The 20,812-nt window shown below is 40.9% G+C and overlaps 2 protein-coding genes and 1 pseudogene across 8 annotated transcripts in view; 1 reads left to right on the top strand and 2 right to left on the bottom strand.

Moving 5' to 3' along the window:
• CCNDBP1 (cyclin D1 binding protein 1) overlaps positions 1-20,812 on the bottom strand; it is a 507,674-nt gene that overhangs the window by 36,444 nt on the left and 450,418 nt on the right. The window lies entirely within an intron of this gene.
• TMEM62 (transmembrane protein 62) overlaps positions 1-20,812 on the bottom strand; it is a 48,924-nt gene that overhangs the window by 25,396 nt on the left and 2,716 nt on the right. For 2 of the 7 annotated variants that reach the window (XM_050799465.1, XM_050799467.1), the window contains 6 exons: positions 18,091-18,136; positions 9,297-9,438; positions 6,761-6,885; positions 6,491-6,613; positions 3,807-3,962; positions 273-432 (listed from right to left, as the gene is read on the bottom strand). In XM_050799465.1, the coding sequence (XP_050655422.1) occupies positions 273-432; positions 3,807-3,962; positions 6,491-6,613; positions 6,761-6,885; positions 9,297-9,438; positions 18,091-18,136 (752 nt within the window). The remainder of the gene's footprint in view (positions 1-272; positions 433-3,806; positions 3,963-6,490; positions 6,614-6,760; positions 6,886-9,296; positions 9,439-18,090; positions 18,137-20,812) is intronic. The other 5 variants (XM_050799469.1, XM_050799468.1, XM_050799470.1 and 2 more) reach the window with 3 other exon arrangements.
• Positions 15,061-16,596, top strand: LOC126958390 (farnesyl pyrophosphate synthase-like; annotated as a pseudogene).

Below are 20,812 nucleotides of genomic sequence, written 5' to 3'. Positions count from 1 at the left end.
GCACATGCCACGTGCCCAGCCAATTTTTGTATTTTTTTGTAAAGATGGGGTTTCACTGTTTTGCCCAGGTTTGTCTCGAACTCCTGTGCTTAGGTGATCCACCTGCCTTGGCCTCCCAAAGTGCTGGGATTACAGGCGCGAGCCACCACGCCCGGCCCCCAATTTATTTTTTAAACATAGCTTCATTACCAATTGACTAAAAAATTCCAAACCAGAATTCATTGTGGCTACAGCTTAATCATTTACATAGTAAATATAAATTACTAACTTACCTGGACGATTACTTCTATGTTATGTGTCCCACTACTGTAGTTGCTAGGATTCCACTTCAGTACGAAAATGGGACCAGACACATGAACAGCCTGGCCTAAATGAACTCCATCAATCTTAACTGTGACAGAAGTAATGGAGGATAAGGAAAAGGCCAAAACTCTAAAATGAGAGCATATATAAAACACATGGTTTGAGGTTTGTCATTGTTTTTGTAAAGGAGAAAAACCTTATTGTAACTTGCAAATATATACATATAGGCAGAACCATCATATTGTACAACTGCAGAAGCCACTATTTATATGATCTGGTTTCTTTCTGAACGGTGGCTTCTGGAGTTGGACAATTAGCAAAACTGAACTGGTAAGAAATTCGGAACTATTCTTTTACTTTTTAGAAAGAAAAATCAATTTTCTTTTGACAAATATAGGTAAGGTAGATTCAAAGTTCTTTCTGAAGAAACTCCAGAAGTATTGATTTTTCTCTTAGGAAAATAATATAGGGTAGAAATCTCATTTTGTTAATCTAATGTCAAGCCTACCATCTACTCATTTGGTACCAGGGTATCTGTCCCAAAGAAACAGGGTTATAACCAGGACTAGGCTACCAAGCCCTTTCAGAGAGTATGATACCTAAACCTGATACCCAGCTCCCACCAAAAAACCTAACTGACACGTGTGCGTTCCATTTCATTAGTGATTAAAAACAAAAGTAAACATCTTGGTATCATTTTTTACAAGTTAATTAGTAAATACTTTTTCAAGCATAATATCCAATAATAATAAGAGTACTGTGGGCTGGGCGCGGTGGCTCAAGCCTGTAATCCCAGCACTTTGGGAGGCCGAGACGGGTGGATCACGAGGTCAGGAGATCGAGACCATCCTGGCTAACATGGTGAAACCCCGTCTCCACTAAAAAATACAAAAAAAAAACTAGCTGGGCAAGGTGGCGGGCACCTGTAGTCCCAGTTACTCGGGAGGCTGAGGCAGGAGAATGGCGTGAACCCGGGAGGCGGAGCTTGCTGTGAGCTGAGATCCGGCCACTGCACTCCAGCCTGGGCGACAGAGCGAGACTCTGTCTCAAAAAAAAAAAAAAAAAAAAAAAAAAGAGTACTGTGAATTTGGCACTCATATTGCTTGGTAATATTATAAATTAGCATCTGTTGTTGAAAGTAATTGGATACCTGATACACTGCTGGTGGGAGTATAAAATGGTGCAGCCACCATGGAAAACAGTATGGCAGCTCCTTAAAAAATTAAACAGATAATTACCATATAATCCAGCAATTCCACTTCTGGATATATATCTAAAAGAAGTGACAGCAGGGACTTGAACAGATATCTGTACACCCATATTCATAGAAGCATTATTCAACATAGCCAAAAAGTAGAAGCAACCCAAGTGTCCGCTGAACACATAAACAAAATATGGTGTGTGTGTGTATATATGTGTGTGTGTGTATATATGTGTATGTGTGTATATATGTGTGTGTGTATATATATACACACACACACACAATGTGCAATGGAATATTATTCAGCCTTTAAAAGGAAGGAAATTCTGACACATGCCACAACATGTATAAACCTTGAGGACATCATGTTAAATGAAAATAAGCCAGTCACAAAAGTATAAATATTGAATGGTTCCACTTATATGAGTTAGCTAGAGTAGTCGAATTCATAGAGACAGAAAGTAGATTGGTGGCTGCCAGAGTCTGTGGGAGAGGGAAGAATGGGAAGTTATTGTTTAATGGGTAAAAATTTCAGTTTTAGAAAATGATAAATGTTCCAGAAATGGATAATGGTGATGGTTGCACAACAATGTAAACTTAAACTTAATGCTACTGAACTGTACACTTAAAAATGGTTAAAACGGTACATTTTATGCTATGTGTACTTTGTTTAATCATGCTTACCATGATTAAAAATAGTGATTTTAACTCCAAAAAAAAAAAGGGATTGGGCAATTTTTATCAATAGTCATAAAATAATTCAAACTCTTTCATCTGGAATCCCACTTCTAGAACACTTTCTTAAAGAAATTATTCAAGTGAAGGAAGAATATATATGTACCAGATATTCATCCACAAATAAGAAAAAACTTAAAAGTTCACCAGTGAGACATGAAAAAGGTTAGAAAAACTGTGGTACATTCTTTGTGTTGAAAGAAAACAAATCAGGATGAGAATAGACTGCTTTATAATTATAATTATACAAAAACATGCTTAAGAGAAGAATGCCTGAGAAGAAATACTCAGAAGTGTTAATAATAGTTCTGTTAGAAGTGGAGAAAATATACTTAAAATCCCATTACCCTGTTTTCCAAAGGTTGTTCTGTCATATTACTTTTCAAAATAAACTGTAAAAGTATATTTTTAAAAATGCTCTTATACTTGAAAGAAGTTATATGTCTCTTTGCAAAAAGAATGTTAATGTCGGCCGGGCGCGGTGGCTCAAGCCTGTAATCCCAGCACTTTGGGAGGCCGAGACGGGCGGATCACGAGGTCAGGAGATCGAGACCATCCACCGTGAAACCCCGTCTCTACTAAAAATACAAAAAAAAAAACTAGCCGGGCAAGGTGGCGGGCGCCTGTAGTCCCAGCTACTCCGGAGGCTGAGGCAGGAGAATGGCGTAAACCCGGGAGGCGGAGCTTGCAGTGAGCTGAGATCCGGCCACTGCACTCCAGCCCCGGCTACAGAGCAAGACTCCATCTCAAAAAAAAAAAAAAAAAAAAAAGAATGTTAATGTCCCATTAGGATTCTATTAATCTATATACTCAAATTCACGGCCGGGCAAGGTGGTTCAAGCCTGTAATCCCAGCGCTTTGGGAGGCGGAGAAGGGTGGATCCCTTGAGGTCAGGAGTTCGAGACCAGCCTGGCCAACAGGAGTGAAACCCTCTCTCTGCTAAAGATACAAAAATTAGCCAGGTTTGGTGGCACACACCTGTAATCTCAGCTACTCCAGAGGCTGAGGCATGAGAAAAGCTTGAACTCGGGAGGCGGTGGTTGCAGTGAGCCAAGATCAGGCCACTGCACTCCAGCCCAGGCAACAAAGCAATACTCTGTTGAAATCAAAACAAAACAAAACAAATTCACTTGCCAACTGAATTTTCAATTCCATAAGGATTATATATGTATAGCTTTTGCTTTCTTAGAAGGCTACACAACAAAATGAAAACAAATTTGATATATAATGCAAATTTTAAAAAGTAGGCTATAAAGGAATGTGTACATTATGCTTATAGCAATGTAAAAGCATGCAAATAAAAAGGCTGGAATAAAATAAAACAAAAATAATAATGTTAGAATTACAGATTTCTGAATGGTTTTTAAAATTTTATCAGCTTAAAAACATGATCTGCTTTTTAACTTAATGGGAACAAAACACTAAGCAATCTATCTTTACATAATGTGTAGGTTGCTGTATAAACTAAAATGGGGCGTCTCATAGCTTTCATACAGGAATGCAATCACAATGACTTATCTTCCATCATTATCAAACTGAAAGGAAATTCTGAAAAATCGCTACATACCTGATGTGTGTTGAGTGAAGAAGTCTTTCTAGTGGTTCATGTTTACCAGAACTATAAAGGAGTGATTTAGGATTGGTGATAAGAACCACAGGCCACGTGCCAAAGATCAAATCTGCAAAGCTAAAGAGGTCATGATCAAAAGCAAAAATCCGATACCTAGAGACCAGATAATGATAAGGTAATTTAGTCACTTCACATTGTAAGAGGTCATGTAGGTAATATACAGAACAAATATAAAAATACATAACTAGGACTTTTTTACATGATGAATTTGAATACAGATTAAGTAATATTTTCTTTCTTTCCTCCCTTACCCGATCACTTTAGCCTTCACATTTGTCAGATAACTGGCCTCTGACTGGGCAATGGATTCAACTGTGCTCTTGAACAACACCTGGTACATGGCATGTACTCTTTAATTTTTAAATAAATACTTGTTGAAGTAATTCATCTTATCTCTGTACTATAAGACAACTTTGAAGCTAAAACATTTATTATAACCCTAATACCTGACATTCTTCATCCCATCAACAATGCTACATAAAATATTAAGTAGCTGGGATTACAGGTGCCCGCCACCATGCCTGGCTATTTTTAGTAGAGACAGGGTTTCACCATGTTGGGCAGGAGTCTGGAACTTCTGACCTCAGGTGATCCCCCCGCCTTGGCCTCCCAAAGTGCTGGGATTACAGGCGTAAGCCACTGCGCCTGGCCTTAAACATTTCTATAATTTCAAAGAAATTAAAGTTGTTTTCATTTTCCAAATGCAATAACAAAAGGTATAAAATATTCATTAAAGAATAACCAAAGTTTTATATTTTCTAACTTGTAGAATTAAAAAAAGAAATGATTCACTAAGGCAGAAACACTAGTGCTCACCAAATACTCTACACATTCCCCTGCATTTCCCAGTCTCCCTGGTATCAGGTTGGGACCATGTGACTAGTTTTGGCCAATATGCCGTGAACAGAAGTGACACATATCATGCCTGTGGTACAAAGTACTTAAGAGTGGGTGTGAGTTCTCCTTGCTGTCTTCCCTGCCCTGGAATTGGCATGTTGAAATAAGAATTTTAAGACGGACGAAGTCTGAATTACTGACTCACCCCATGGACAAGAGTTGTTCTGACTCACATTGAATTTACACAAATGAAAAACATTTGTGTTAAGCCACTGATATTTCTGGATTTATCTGCATCTACAATAAGGCCTAGCCTAATATAACCAATATACTGTTTTTAAAAATTCTTCTATTGTAACGAACACAATTTAAGTGTTTATAAGCGCAGGTAAAGTTTAGGTCCTTTCAGTAAACTCCAGATAAAACCCCAAGGTTGGAACACAGGAAAGCTGGTTAAGAGAGAAAGGAAATGGCTTCATAATTAACAACACAACTTGTAACTGGAGCACTTAGAAGAAATAAAGCAGCTGGTCAAGGCTTAGTAAGACTATCTCACAAAAGGCAATCATAGCCCAGCCCACAGCCTCACAGCCATGAACAGACAACTCTTAGCTCAAAGTAATTATAGTTGCCAAATAATTACAGGTTTCAAGCATAACTCATACAGTTTCTAAAAAGTCAACCAAAATGAGGAAGTACCTTCCAAGATGTAAAGTTCCTTTTTAATTAATGGAAGTAGTTAAAAACAAAAAGATAACATATTCAGCTCAACAAATCTTTGTTGAGTACCTATTATCTGAGAGCACAGCGTTTGTATAAATTAAATAACTGTAATCGTTAAACAATAAGATGATACTCCTCAAAACTTGATAAACTATTTCACTTAAATACTTCTTTTAAAAAAGAAAAAAACATATATTTAACTGTACTACATGCTTTTGATAAACATGTTTTCTGTTAGACTTTAACCTTAAAAAAGTCAACTATCATCTATTTGAAGAACTTAAATCACTGCCATCTTGTAGCAGTAACCAGTATGGTAGATACAAAATTCAGGAGAAAAAAGAAGGCACTTCTAGTACTAGTATTTCTCAAATTGTGGTGCATAGACCACCCAGAGGGCTTTTAAAAAATGCAGTTTGGGCCAGGTGCCCTGCAATCCTGGTACTTTGGGAGGCCAAGGCGGCTAGATCACCTGAGGTCAGGAGTTCAAGACCAGCCTGGCCAACACGGAGAAACCCTGTCTCTACTAAAATACAAAAGTTAGCCGGGCATGATGGCACGTGCCTGTAATCTCAGCTACTAGGTAGGCTGAGACAGGAGAATCACTTGAGCCCAGGAGACGGTGGTTGCACTGAGCCAAGATCACGCCACTGCACTCCAGCCTGGGTGGCTGAATGTGACTCTGTCTCAAAAAAAACAAAAAAAAAGTAGTTTGTTGGACCCTAATCCAGACCAACACAATCAAAATCTCTAGAGGTAGCGCCTGAAAATTTTTATTTTTCATAAGCTCCTCCATAATTCTTGTGCACATTAGAGTTTGAGTCCATTTCCTAATGGACATATCTTGAAAATCCAGTGTAACATAGTGATAGTAAACATCACTGCTGTGACAAGGTTTCCGCAAAATGACAAAGATTGCAGAGACATATATTACTTTAAAAAGGCAGAAATATCACAAGTTTTTCTTTAACTGTGATCACCCATGATATCAGTAACAAAACTATCATTGCTTTGGCAAAACTTATGCGTGTAAGTTTTATTCTGTGGGGAGGTTCCCTTACCTCCTATTATCCTTCCAGTCTCCCACCTCAAGTTCCAAAGTGCCCTGGAAGTGACGAGTGTGCAAAACAGGCATCAGTCCACCAAGTGTATGGAGGTGTCCACACAAATAAGCTATAGCCGAACTAACCAGTGAAAAATAAATGAAATAAATGAACAAAGATAACTTGTGAGGCCAAACTAATAAAAATGTCTTGCCAGAAAAGCAGAATAGGTACAGCAAAATAAAAAACTAAAAACAAATGAATTCTGATTTTGGAAGCTTGTCTCACCTCATTATTGACCGGATTCCTGGTGATGGAGAAAGAATAGTGGATGTTGTAAAGTGTCCAAACCAAATTGTATGGTTGCTCCGACTACTTTCCTTGGCCAGTAATAAGAGCTCCTCCATCTTTTTCTGAAATGGGAGAAAAATGGAAGGATCTTAAATTAGGGCTCAGGCTAAAATCTAATGTCAACAGATTAGAAAACTCCTTTGAAGATGTATAATAATTATTATATGTGTCTAGACCTTAAACCTTACTAGTTAATGACCTCTATGGACCTCTGTAAGTTTCAAATGGTTTTCACATATATTTCATTTGATCCTAAAAATAACTCTGCAATAGGTAGGGAAGATATCTATTTTAATAGATAAGGAAATTGAGAAATAAAGAAGTCATCACTAATCTTTACAGCTTTGTATAACACATTACAATTAATAAAAAGGATACAGAAACTAAACTTCTAAAATAATATCATGGAAAGACTTCTACCTAAATGTTTATAACAGCTCTGATAATAGCCAAAAACTAGAAACCATCAACAAGTTGTAATACATCCACACGATGGAATACTACTCAGCAACAGAAAGGAAAGAACTAATGATACACACAGTCATATGGATGGATCTTGGAAACATAATGAGCAAAAGAAGCCAGACCCAAGAGTACATAACGTATGATTTCATTTATACAAAATTTTAAAACAAACGAAACGAATCTATACTGATAGAAAACCAATCAGTGATTCCCTAGGAGGTGAAGACTGTGCAAGGAAGATAAGACTTTAGGATGATGGAAATGTTCTAGTCTTAACTGTAGTGACAGTTATACCAGTATATACATTTGTCAAAACTCTTCAAACACTTAAAATGAGGGTATTTTATAGTATTCAAATCATACCTCAAAAGTTGATTTCAAAAAATAACTGGTACATATGTAAATATGCATTAATATTATCTGTAAGGTGCTTACAGCAATACATTTCTGGGCTCTACCCTCAAGGTTTTTAATTTGGTAAGTCTGGGGCAAGACCAGGGAATCTGCATTTTGTAACACTCCAGTTGGTTTTCATGTACATGATCCTTGAATTCTACCTTAAAAAACACTATACGAAGGAATGGGATTTAATATAAGTTCATCAACCCTGACTAAAGACACTTGATAGATAGGAAACAAAATAGAACCCAATGAAATACAATGCCTAAAGTAACGCAATGCATTTGACAATATTCTGTTCACTTGATTTCACATTCTTTCGAACTCTCGTATAACTCTGAACCTCATAGTTCTAATTTAGCAAATTCTGCTCTTTATTATATTTATTTCTATACTGGTCTTATACCTTACCACTAGATTAAATACTCTAAGAGTCTAAGAACTTGATCTTATCACGTTTGTATTCTTTCATATGAGCACATATGTCTTACTTAGGGGCATATGCTTATTAAATAATGAGTTGGCATTTACTGTACCAAGAAATAATAAGAGGTTCTCAAATGAGACTTTCCACAGTTTAAATTCAGCAATCACCTAGTCTTGTCAAAATACTTGAAAATAAACGTATTGATTTCAATAGTTGTCCTTCTCTTCTTAAAAAAATATAGACCAGCTGGGCACAGTGGCTCATGCCTGTAATCCCAGCACTTTGGGAGGCTGAGGCTGGTAGAACACTTGAGATCAGGAGTTCAAGACCACCCTGGCCAACATGGCGAAACCCCCTCTCTAGTAAAAATGCAAAAATTAGCTGGGCGTGGTGGCACATGCCTGTAATCCTAGCTACCTGGGAGGCTGAGGCAGGAGAACTGCTTGAGCCTGGGATGTGGAGGTTGTAGTGAGCTGAAATCACACCACTGTACTCCAGCCTGGGCGACAGAGCAAAACTTCGTCTCAAAAAAAAAAAAACCCACTAGTTAGAACTGGCAATTGTGGGAACTTAGGAATATACCACACAAAGCTGTATGTCCTGCTCCTTGCTGGATGTCCAAAGTGCATCCTGTACTCAGTACCTATTTAATAAATGTTTACTCCATAAAGTGTGAGGTACTTCTTTTTTTTTTTTTTGAGACGGAGTCTCACGCTGTTGCCCAGGCTGGAGTGCAGTGGCGTGATCTCGGCTCACTGCAAGCTCCGCCTCCCGGGTTCCCGCCATTCTCCTGCCTCAGCCTCCTGAGTAGCTGGGACTACAGGCGCCCGCCACCGCGCCCGGCTAATTTTTTGTATTTTTAGTAGAGACGGGGTTTCACTGTGGTCTCCATCTCCTGACCTTGTGATCCGCCCGCCTCGGCCTCCCAAAGTGCTGGGATTACAGGCTTGAGCCACCGCGCCCGGCCGTGAGGTACTTCTTTCTCAGATTTTGGGACAAGAACAAGGATAGCAAAAATAGTGCTGAAATAGCCAGTAACTTCTAGCCATACCTGTAACCAAGTTAAATTTCTCTCAAGCACTCCTAGATAATAACTAGTTTACTTATGATAACTTTAAGTGATCCACATGTATCCATGAAAAAATAAGTAAACTACAAAGGGAAGTAAGATTTTTACTACACCTTATCTAAAATTCCAAAGAAATTATAGGGTCTCTTAGGCCCTGGATTTATGGTGGCATCTACACAGATGAACGAATAGTTGCCAAAGGGAGTACTGTGGACATAATGGAAAGAGCCATCTCTACGCACAGCAGAATATTTCCTAAAAAATAGAAGACAGGAGGGTGTTAGTGTAATCATAAAAAGACAATGCTTTAAAATTCCTTCCCGAATACACAAAATTTTACCTTCCTTTGAAAAAGAGATTTGCTGATCTGACAGAGAAGTATACTAAACTAGATCCACAATGGATAAACTGATGAAATTGTGAAGTTTTTCTCCCATTGTCCCCAAACACTCATGCAAACTAATTCATCAATAACCAAACACAAGTTCACCAAGCAACGTTCAGAAGTAAGAGAGCTCTTTTAGGCAGTCCATTAAATATTCAAAAAGAAACAAATCAGAATAAAGTGGAACAGTATTTGTCAATCATTTGCAGATTTAGTCAGGGCCTACTAAGTACCTAGAAGAATTCTTGGTGTAGTGAGATACAAAAGCTGTTTACTTCTTGAAACAGGACTACAGAGGCTTCATTCACAAGCAAGACAAGACGAAGTCCTCAAGCAAGGAGAAAAATATTAGTCTAGGTCTGGGTTGTTAAATCTTTTTCAGTTCCTAAAGATACATTGATAACATACACAGGGTCTATATCCACTAATGAAAGTTTACCACCTTAAGTGTCAACAGCGTTCAGGTGTCCATAAAACTGCAGAGCGAAGACCAGGAAGAAAGGATGGGTAACACAGTACAGAGCACGCACTCATTAAGTATGTGTTGAATAAATAAGAAGGAAAGTATAGATTTTATTGGGGGGCATACCTATATTATTCAAATGTCAGAACATTATAAGGAAAGTTGGTATTATCTTTAATCTAAGTGTCTTACATGATTTTTACCTAACAGCATATATTTAAAAATACAAATAAACTCCTGAAATTTAATATGCTAGTGGGCCACAAAAGCCATCATGTATAATGTAACCCGAGTAAATATATTATACAGAAATTACAACTAATACTCAGAAATTAGTCAAACCCAATTTAAACAATGTCAATTAGCTCTATTGCCTTTCTTCTTGGTATTTTTAAAATTTCTATTTCAGGGCCAGGTATGGTGGCTCACGCCTATAATCCCAGCACTTTGGGAGGCCACGGCAGGCGGATCATGAGGTAAGGAGATTGAGACCATCCTGGCTAACACGGTGAAACCCTGTCTCTACTAAAAATATAAAAAAATTAGCCAGGCATGGTGGTGGGTGCCTGTAGTCCCAGCTACTCGGGAGACTGAGGCAGGAGAATGGCGTGAACCCGGGAGGCAGAGCTTGCAGTGAGCTGAGATCACGCCACTGCACTCCAGTCTGGGCAACAAAGTGAGACTCCATCTCACACACACACAAAAAAAGTTCTGTTTCAGGGTTTTAGTCTAAATTAAAATTTTTACTTATATTTTTTCTTATTTTATGTTCAGTTATTCCTCAGAATCTTATAATCTTACATATGTTGTTTCCTTTCCTGCATTTTTGATACATTAAAATCCAACTGTCTAAAAATAAATCCAACTATTTGAAAACACAAGTTAAAATATATGATGCTAACATAATATGGGATTTTGGCATTCTCTGGGGCTTATTTTATTTTTTTGAGACAGGGTCTGACTCTGTCACCCAGGCTAGAGAGCAGTGGCATGATCTTGGCTCACTGCAATCTCAGCCTTCTGGGCTCAAGCGATCCTCCCATCTCAGCCTCCTGAGTAGCTGGGACTAAAGGTGCACACCACCATGCCCAGCTAATTTTTGTATTTTTGTAGAGATGGGGTTTCACCATATTGCCCAGGCTGGTCTCGAACTCCTGGACTCAAGTGTGCACCTGCCTTAGCCTCCCAAAGTGCTAGCATTACAGGCATGAACCACTGCATCCAGCCTCTTTGGGACTTCTTTTTTTTTTTTTTTTTTTTTTTTTGAGACAGTGTCTCGCTCTGTCGCCCAGGCTGGAGTGCAGTGGCGTGATCTCGCCTCACAGAAAGCTCTGCCTCCTCTCTGGGACATTTTTAAGATCAAGATTAAACTTTAATTTTTTTTCTTCAGACTGATATTTCTGTAATATTTACATTTTTAGTAAAATGCCATTTATTAAATTCAGATAAAGTTTAGGTGGCTAAAAACAAAAATACAAAGGTAAGAAACTTTAAAGTGACTATTTACTTTACTTTCCAAATAACCACTCAGCCCCAATTCCTGTTAATTATTTCTGAAAATGTCTCCTAACTGCCCATAATCACCATCAAAGATACAAACAGTTAACAGGAAGTGAAAGATTTTCATCTCTGTCCTTTTCCTTTCTCACATTAACAAAAGAGAACAACCTCCTCTTCCAATGTATGGTGACTCTTAATTATACAAACTCAGTTAACCAGTGCTTTTTGACCTATCATCCTCAAATTGATGTCACCATCTCCATATCCAGGAACTTAGTTCAGATGGGTATGTCTCTTCATATCACAACTGGACTATTGCAGGACCCTCCTATTTAGTCCACATAACTCCAATATCTTTTTTCCTTTTTACCCCATCTTTTTCCTTTTTCATTGTGGGATTGCCCTTTATAAAACACTATTTTAATTATGTTACTTGTCTCCTTAAGAACCTATGCTGAATTACCAACTATTACCCATCACATCTCAATTTCTATGCTTGTTACTTAAGACCTACATAAATTAGCCCTAAGCTACCTATCCAGTGTCATACCAGTCCTCAGTATGGATGTTAATTCTGCTGATACCAGTTTCCTTACTGCCCCAGCAAAGTTCAGTTTTTGGTTTCCCAGTGCATAGCTTTTAAAGATCTATTCATACCTATTCTTTTGCCTAAAATATCCTCCTTGGCATGTCTTACTTCTTCAAACGCTACTCATTTTTTTTTTTTTTTTTTTTTTTCTTGAGACGGAGTCTCGCTCTGTCACCCAGGCTGGAGTGCAGTGGCCAGATCTCGGCTCACTGCAAGCTCCGCCTCCCAGGTTCACGCCATTCTCCTGCCTCAGCCTCCCGAGTAGCTGGGACTACAGGTGCCCGCCACCTCGGCCGGCTAGTTTTTTGTAGTAGAGACGGGGTTTCACCGTGTTAGCCAGGATGGTCTCGATCTCCTGACCTCATGATCCACCCGTCTCGGCCTCCCAAAGTGCTGGGATTACAGGCTTGAGCCACCGCGCCCGGCATGCTACTCATTTTTTAAGACTGGACACACTTTTTGCTTCTTTTATAAAGTCTTCTCTATGTCCACCCACGCTTTTCTGATTTCTCATAGTGATTATCATGTGTACCAAATAATCTAGCATTTCATCAGCCATTCCTTCATGTTCTTTTCTAATTGTTTCCTAAATAATTCTGATGTCCCTTAACTACACTATCAGTTCCTTGAAGGCAAAAGCCAAATTTTTAACATTAGCTCATGTATCTCTCACACTATCCAGCTAGGGATGGACTCTCAATAAATATTTGCTACATGATTGATTGACAATGCAGAACAAAGCTACTGAATATCCTGAGGCTGAAAAGTGAACTGCAACCAAAAGAGGAATCTAAACATAATGAAACTAGAGAATTGGTTTCTAATTCAGAGATCCCTTGCCTTTTCACATTCACGACAAATAACGATTATTTTAATATTTATATGACACAGGATGAAAAGATAAAGCAGCCATGTGACTAACTGGGCTCTCCAGCCACCACAGAGGCCAGGAAAATCAGTATCTCAGGATTCTGAAAACCCAGTGACCTCAGCAGTGTGGCTGACACGCTCTGATATAAATGACTTTTCCTATGTATCAATGACTTAAAAAATTGTTTAAGCCCATGTGGAATATTAAAAGTACCATTAGCCAAAACAAAGCATTAAACTACATGCATACTTCAGAGGTATTGTGGTTCCTGACCACCACAATAAAGCAAATATTGCAAAAAAGCGAGTCACATGAATTTTTGGTTTCCTAGTGTGTATGAAAGTTATGTTTACGGCTGGGCGCAGTGGCTTATGCCTGTAATCCCAGGACTTTGGGAGGCCGAGGCAGGCAGATCACTTCAGGTCAGGAGTTTGAGACCAGCCTGGCCAACATGGCAAAACCCTGTCTCTACTAAAAATACAAAAATTAGCCAGGCATGTTGGCACATGCCTGTAGTCCCAGCTACTCAGGAGGCTGAGTCAGGAGACTCGCTTGAACCAGGGAGATGGAGGTTGCAGTGAGCCAAGATGGTGCCACTATACTCCAGCCTGGGCAACAGAGCAAGATCCTGTTTCAAAAAAAAAAATGTTATGTTTACACCATACTATAGTCTATTAAGTGTACAATTGCTTCATGTCCAACAAAACAATGCACATATCTTAATTTATAAATACTTCTACTGACTGGGCATGGTGGCTCACGCCTGTTCTCCTAGCACTTTGGGAGGTTGAGGTGAGTGGATCACTTGAGCCCAGGAGTTCGAGACTAGCCTGGGCAACACATTGAAACCCTGTCTCTATAAAAAAATACAATAATTAGCCAGGCATGGTGGCTCATGTCTGTGGTCCCAACTACCCGAGAGGCTGAGGTGAGAGGACCACTTTGAGCCTGGGAGGTGGAGGTTGCAGTGAGCTGAGATCGCGCTATCGCACTCCAGCCTGGGTGACAGAGTGAGACCCTGTCTCAGGGGGAAAAAAAAAAAACTTTACAGCCAAAAATGCTAATGATCATCTGGGCCTTCAGTGAGTCAAATCTTTTTACTGATAGAGGGTCCTGTTTTGATGTTGGTGGCTGCTGGCTGATCAGGGTGGTGGTTGGGGTGGCTGGGGTAATTTCTTAAAATAAGGCAACCATGAAGTTTGCTACATCAATTGACTTTTCCTTTCACAAGAATTTCTCTGTAGCATGCAATGCTGCTTGATAGCATTTTACCCAAAGAAATCCAATCCTCTCCAACACTGTCATTGCTTTATCAACTAAATTTATGTATAATTCTAAATCCTTCGTTGTCATTTCAAAAATGTTCACACCATAGTTACCAGGAGTAGTTTCCTTCTCAAGAAACCATGTTTTCTGCTCATCCATAAGAAGCAACTTGCCATCTGTTCAAATTTTATCCTAAGATTGCAGCAATTTAGTCACCTCTTCAGGCTCCACTTCTAATCCTAGTTCTCCTGCTATTTCCACATTTGCAGTTACTTCCTCCACTGAAGTCTTGAACCCCTCAAAATTATCCATGAGGGTTGGAATCAACTTCTTCCAAACTCCTGTTTATGTTATTTTAACCTCCTCCAATTAATTGCAACTGTTCTTAATGGCATCTAGAATGGTGAATCCTTTCCATAAATTTTTCAATCGACTGCCCACATCCATCAGAAGAAGAATCATAATCTAAGGCAGCTATAGTCTTATGAAATGTGTTTCTTAAATAGTAAGAGTTGGAAGTTGAAATTACTTCTTGATCCATTGGCTACAGGATGAATACTGCGCTAGCAGGCATGAAAGTAACATTCATCTCCTTGTACAACTTCCTCAGAGCTCTTGGGTGACCAGGTGCATTGTCAATGACCATTGATACTTTGAAAGGAATATCTTTTTCTGAGCAGTAGTTCTCAACAGTGGACTTCAAATATTCAGTAAACCACGCTGTAAACAGATGTGCTATTATTATCCAGGCTTTGTTGTTCCATATATGGAACACAGGCAGAGTAGATTTAGCATAATGCTGAAGCACCCAAGGATTTTCAGAATGGTAAATAGGCATTGGCTCCACTTAAAGTCATTGGCTATGGAGCAGGAACCCACGTCCAGGAACAGAGCCCTTTGCTCCTCCCTCAGAATGAATGGAGACCAGAAATCAGACATTTCTGTCCAAGAAAATCAGGATTTCATTCAGTGCTTCTCCCAGATTGTTAGGGTGCTGACTGAGGATGAGATGGGGCACCCAGATACAGGAGATGCTATCACCCAGCTCAAGGAGGTCCTGTAGCACAATGGCATTGGAGGCAAGTATCACTGGGCTTTGACAGTGCTAGTACTATTCTTTTTTTTTTTTTTTTTTTTTTTTGAGATGGAGTCTCGCTCTGTCGCCCAGGCTGGAGTGCAGTGGCCGGATCTCAGCTCACTGCAAGCTCTGCCTCCCGGGTTTACGCCATTCTCCTGCCTCAGCCTCCCGAGTAGCTGGGACTACAGGCGCCTGCCACCTCGCCCGGCTAATTTTTTGTATTTTTTAGTAGAGACGGGGTTTCACTGTGTTAGCCAGGATGGTCTCGATCTCCCAACCTCGTGATCCGCCCGTCTCGGCCTCCCAAAGTGCTGGGATTACAGGCTTGAGCCACCGCGCCCGGCCAACTAGTACTATTCTTGGAGCTGGTGGAGCTGAAGAAACAGGATGCTGAGAGTCTCCAGTGGGCCCTGACTGTGGGCTGGTGTGTGGAACTGCTGCAAGCTTTCTTCCTGGTGGCAGATGACATCACGGATTCATCCCTCACCCGCCGGGGACAGATCTGCTGGTATCAGAAGCCGGGCGTGGGTTTGGACGCCATCAATGATGCTACATCAATGATGCTATGCTTCTGGAAGGGAAGCATGTATGTACCACCTGCTGAAGCTCTATTGCAGGGAGCAGCCCTATTACCTGAACCTGATCCAGCTCTTCCTGCAGAGTTTCTATCAGACTGAGATTGGGCAGCCCCCCAGGGCAATGCAGATCTTGGCAGATTCACTGAAAAGAGGTACAAATCTAGTGTCAAGTACAAGGCAGCTTTCTACTCCTTCTGCCTTCCTGTAGCTGCAGCCATGTACATGGCAGGCATTGATGGTGAGAAGGAGCACACCAATGCCAAGAAGATCCTGCTGGAGATGGGAGAGGGAGAGTTCTTTCAGATTCAGGATGATTACCTTGACCTCTTTTGGGGACCCCAGTGTGACCGGCAAAGTTGGCACTGACAAACAGGACAACAAATGCAGCTGGCTGGTGGTTCAGTGTCTGCAACGGGCCACTCCGGAACAGTAGCAGATCCTGAAGGAGAATTACGGGCAGAAGGAGGCCGAGAAGGTGACCCTGGTGAAGACTGTATGAGGAGCCGGATCTGCCGGCCGTGTTCTTGCAATACTAGGAAGACAGTTACAGCCACATTATGGGTCTCACTGAACAGGACGCAGTGCCCCTGCCCCCAGTCATCTTTCTAGGGCTGACGTGCAACATCTACAAGCGGAAAAGTGACCTAGAGACTGCAAGGGCGGGGAGAGGAGGCCCTCAATAAATAAATTATTGTGTAACTTTCTTAAAAAAAAAAAAAAAGTCATCAACTGCATGGACCCCTAGCAACAGTCAGCCTGTCCTTTGAAGCCAGGGATTGACTTCTCTCTAGCTATGAAAGTCGTAGATGGCATCTTCTTCCAAAAGAAGGCTGTTTCACTTACACAGAAAATCTGTTGTTTAGTGCAGTCACCTTCATCAATTATCTTAGCTAGATCTTCTGGGTCACTTGCTGCAGCTTCTCCAATCAGCACTTGCTGCGTCACACTGCATGTTTATGTTACAGAGTCAACTTCTCTCCTCAGACCTCATGAAGCAACCTCTGCCAGCTTCCCGCTTTTCTTCTGCAGCTTCCTCACCTCTCTCAGTCTTCACAGAATTGAAGGGAGTTAGCATCTTGCTCTGGATTAGGCTTTGGCTTAAGTGAATGCTGTAGATGCTTTGATCATCTATTCAGAACACTAAAACTTTCTCCACATCAGCAGTAGGACTGTTTCACTTTCTAATAATTCATCTGTTCACTGGAGCAGCACTTTCCATTTCCTTCAAGAACTTCTCCTTTGCATTCACAACTTGGCTCACTGCTCCAGCGCAAGAGGCCTAGCTTTTAGCCTACCTGATAGCCTTTCAACAGCCTTTCTCACCAAGCTTCATCATTTCTACCTTTTGATTTAAAGTGAGAGATGTTGGGCCCTTCCTTTCACTTGAACACTTAGAGGCCATTGTAGGGTTATTGACTGGCCTAATTTTAATATTGTTGTCTCTCAGGGAATAGGGAGGCCAGAGGCGAGGGAGAGAGATAGGAGAACAGCTGGCTGGTGGAGCACTGAGAACACATACAGCATTTATTGATTAAGTTCCTGGACTTATATGGGCAAGGTTTGTAGCACCCCAAAACAATTACAATAGTAACATCGAAGGTCACTGATTGCAGATCACCATAACAGATACAATGAAAAAGTCTGAAATATCGTGAGAATTACCAAAATGAGACACAGAGACACAAAGTGAGCGTGTGCTATTGGAAAAATGGCTCTCATAGACTTGCTCAAGGCAGGCTTGCCACAAACTTTCAATTTGTAAAAAACGCAACATCTGCAAAGTGCAATAAGCCGAAGCACAATAAAAGGAGGCATGCCTGTATATGAAACAGAAAGAATTAAAGAAAAGAAAAAGTCTAAACAAAAAGAAATGCATCTGTCACAAGAAGACAAAAAGGCTCATTTTTTTAATTACCAGAGATTCTTTATAGAAAAACTTTTTCTGTTAAAAAATGTTTTCAGCTAGGTACAGTAGCATGTGCCTGCAGCCCCAGCTACACAGGAGTCTGAGGCAGGAGGATCGTTTGAGCTCAGGAGTTCAGGGCTAGCCTGGGCAAAATAGTTAGACTCCTGCCTCTTAAAAATTTTTTTAAGTTTTCTCTCATTCATTGAATTGACCACACCCTCCTTATAACACTGACTCTACACAGTGGTCTGTCTTCTGTTTATTACAGTACCTGTAATAATTCTTGACGCTGTCCAGACTTGGAATATTGAATGCATCTAATTAAAAAAAAAAAAAAAAAAGCAAACATTCATCCACATTAAAAAAAAGAATACAAACATGTTCTTTAATGACTAAGGGAAAATAGTTCTTTCTATAACAATTCCCCCACACACTCCCCCAGGGTAGAGCCATTCCATTTATTATTCAGCAAATAGCGGGAGGACCAGGAGAGGGGCCCATCCTAGACAACCTCCCATTATTGCCATGGGTTTCAGTTTGCTTCCCCAAACTAGAAATGTTTAGCCTAGGCAAAGGGTAGACTCAGAACAAAGTCCAGATGGCCCTGGCCCTACCACAGCTCATGAACTCCCACCATGGTCCATCTCTCTAGGGCCACTGAGCCTCTCTTAGAACCAGTATGGCTAGACTCTGGGTTGCTGGGTCCAATCCAAGCAGGCTGGGCTCCAAGTTCTAGACCCTAGGCTGGCTAAAACCCTGGAATCTTGATTCCAGGATGTGGGTGGGATGGACTTAGGTCCCAAGCTCCAGGCTAAGCCAGTGGCCTTCAGGGCTGCAGCAGGTAGCTGCCTTCACGGCTAGGCTTCTTGGGTAGTGGTGCTTTTTCAGGATAGGAGCCAGGGCTGGAGTTGGGTCTAAATCTGTAGAAACAGTCAATATTGGCAGAGCAAGAGTGGTAGGCCTGGCAGAGAATGACTTGGAGCAGAAGCAGCAAGAAGCCTATGAGGTGTTGCAGATGATGGCAATGAGCACCCCCTGGGAAACGGCTGCCCCCATGACAGGCAGCCCACCCTCAGACCAGCACAGACAGTAGAGCTGCCTCAATGGCAAGGCCTATGCCAAGGTGGGACTCTGGTATGAGCAGCCTTCCATGGAGGCTGTCCTGTCTACACACTCAATGATTCCCGGGCAGTGGAGATGTCCACCTGCAGTCTTAAGCCAAAGTACAGCCCGGTGCACATCTGTGGCAGGGTTGGGACAATGGGATATTCAGATTTAACTGAGGCTCCAGCAGGGGCTACTGGCCCTCCCCAAGCTCTCTGCCTCTGCTGGCACAGACTGAGCTAGCCACAGCGTGACTGTAGCAGCCTCTGTCATCTTTCTATAACACTTTTAATGGTAGAATGTCAATCAATTAGATTGATACTTTAAAATGTTGATATCTTAACAAAATTCAGATTATCTAGAAACTTATTTATTTAAGGCATTTAGTATACTAGAGAAAAACAGGTACTTTGACTTCTATACCATTCAGAATAAATAAGTTTGATATTATAAGATTGAACTGTAGTTGCTCTTGTCTTAATCATGTGATTCTAAAAGCCAGCAAGAAGTGGATTCATGCCTGATCTACTGATCAAATTAAGTAGACAAATGAAGTACTTAGCTAATAAAAAAGTCAACCTTTATAAATCAAACAAATCTACTACCACCAGGACTCTTTTAGAGAAGAGTTCATTTCCTTACCAACACAACAATAATCTAAAAAAGGGACAGGATTATTCATTTCCCTGTTCATGCCTATGGAGATTTGTTTGCAATTTAAAATTTTTAGGCTAGGTGCAGTGACTCATACCTGTAATCCCAGCACTTTGGGAGAATGAGGTGGGAGGATCGCTTGAGCCCAGGAGTTTGCAATCAGCCTGAGCAACATAGCAAGATCCCAACTCCACAAAAAAAAAAACCTTCAAAAATTAGCTGGGTGTGGTGATGCATGCTTATAGTCCCAGCTACTTGGGGGTGCTGAGGTGGGAGGATCATTTAAGCTCAGGTCAAGGCTGCGGTGAGCTATACTCACACCACTGCACTCTAGGCTAAGTGACAGAGCAAGACTCTGTCAAAAAAATAATAATAAAGCGGGTGTGGTGGCTCACGCCTATAATCCCACCACTTTAGGAGGCTGAGGCAGGCAGATCATTTGAGGTCAGGAGTTTGAGACCAGCCTGGCCAATGTGGTGAAACTCCGCCTCTACTAAAAAAACCCCCCCCCCCCAAAAAAATTAACTGGGCAGGATGGTACCTGTCTGTAATCCCAGCTACTCAGGAGGTTAAGGCAGGAGAATTGCTTGAATTCAGGAGACAAAGATTGCAGTGAGCTGAGACTGCACTATTGTACTCCAGCCTGGGTGATAGAGTGAGACTCTGTCTCACAAAATAATGATAATAAGAATAGTCAGCCGGGCGCGGTGGCTCAAGCCTGTAATCCCAGCACTTTGGGAGGCCGAGACGGGCGGATCACGAGGTCAGGAGATCGAGAGACGATCCCGGCTAACACGGTGAAACCCCGTCTCTACTAAAAAATACAAAAAAATAGCCGAGCGAGGTGGCGGGCGCCTGTAGTCCCAGCTACTCAGGAGGCTGAGACAGGAGAATGGCCCGAACCCGGGAGGCGGAGCTTGCAGTGAGCTGAGATCCGGCCACTGCACTCCAGCCTGGGCGACAGAGCCAGACTCCGTCTCAAAAAAAAAAAAAAAAAAAAAAAAAGAAAAAAGAATAGTCATAGTAAATTTTAAAAAGAAAAAATAAAAAGCAAAATTTTTTAAATTTGCACACAGGAAAATTCATTCTTTTCTGTGACTTACAGTTCTATGGATTTTGACAAATACATAGCGAACCTGACGTCCACCACAACAACCAAAATACAGACTAGTTCCATCACCACCAAAAATTCTCCATGATGCCTGTTTGCAGTTAATCTGTCTCCCAATCCCTAT

The sequence above is a fragment of the Macaca thibetana genome, chromosome 7 (assembly GCF_024542745.1).
Source record: "Macaca thibetana thibetana isolate TM-01 chromosome 7, ASM2454274v1, whole genome shotgun sequence".
Classification (NCBI taxonomy): Eukaryota; Metazoa; Chordata; class Mammalia; order Primates; family Cercopithecidae; genus Macaca; species Macaca thibetana.
The sequence above is the reverse complement of the archived record's forward strand: the minus strand, read 5'-3'. Positions and strand labels throughout refer to the sequence as shown.